Genomic DNA, 641 nt, shown 5'->3' on the forward strand with positions numbered 1-641 from the left:
GGGGGGCACGGGGGGGGCTGCGCTGGTGCCGCGGGCGCCCCTTCCGCCCCCCCAGCTCCCCGGGGTCATACTCCAGGCAGTCCTGGGGCACCTCCGCCCGAATGGCACCCTGTGGGGATGGGTGCCATGCTTGGGGACAGCCGTGCATGGGGACAGCCATGCACAGTGACAACCACATGCAGGACAGGGTGACAGCCATGCACAAGCCTGGGCTGGGAGTGCAGGGACCCCCTGGAGACTCACCGGGAGCTGGGGGTGGCCATGGCCATGGCCGGTGGCTTGCTCAGCCTCGTAGGTGTAGTAGTCGAGGGGGGCACAGAAGAAGCCAGGCTGCACCTGGTCACACTGCCGCCCCATGATGTGGGGACGGCAAGGGCAAGCCCCATCCTCCATGGAGCACCTGGGGGTGACCATCTTGTCCCTTTGTCTGTCCTTCTGTCTGGCCCTGTCCTCACCCATCCCCCCCTCCATCCCTGTCCCCACCCCTCCATCTCAGGGGATGGAGATCCCCTGCTTCCTCCCTCCATCCGAGCCCCCTCTGTCTCTCCAGCCCTGTCCCTGTCCCTCCACTGATGTCCCCATCCCTCCCTCCCTCCCTGCTTGACCCTCAGCCCTGTCCCCACTCCCACCCCCCCCCCGCC

General features: G+C 67.9%; 1 protein-coding gene across 1 annotated transcript in view; it reads right to left on the bottom strand.

The window, feature by feature from the left end:
• The window catches only part of LAMB2 (laminin subunit beta 2), a gene marked incomplete at its 5' end in the record, with an annotated part of 27,416 nt that overhangs the window by 23,806 nt on the left and 2,969 nt on the right, over positions 1–641 (bottom strand). Inside the window, 2 exons of the mRNA XM_035903810.1 lie at positions 1–109; positions 244–400. The exon at positions 1–109 is cut by the window's left edge and continues 33 nt beyond it. Coding sequence (XP_035759703.1) covers positions 1–109; positions 244–400 — 266 coding nt within the window. The remainder of the gene's footprint in view (positions 110–243; positions 401–641) is intronic.

This window comes from Egretta garzetta, unplaced genomic scaffold (genome assembly GCF_000687185.1).
Source record: "Egretta garzetta isolate BGI_Z169 unplaced genomic scaffold, ASM68718v1 scaffold91, whole genome shotgun sequence".
Taxonomy (NCBI): domain Eukaryota; kingdom Metazoa; phylum Chordata; class Aves; order Pelecaniformes; family Ardeidae; genus Egretta; species Egretta garzetta.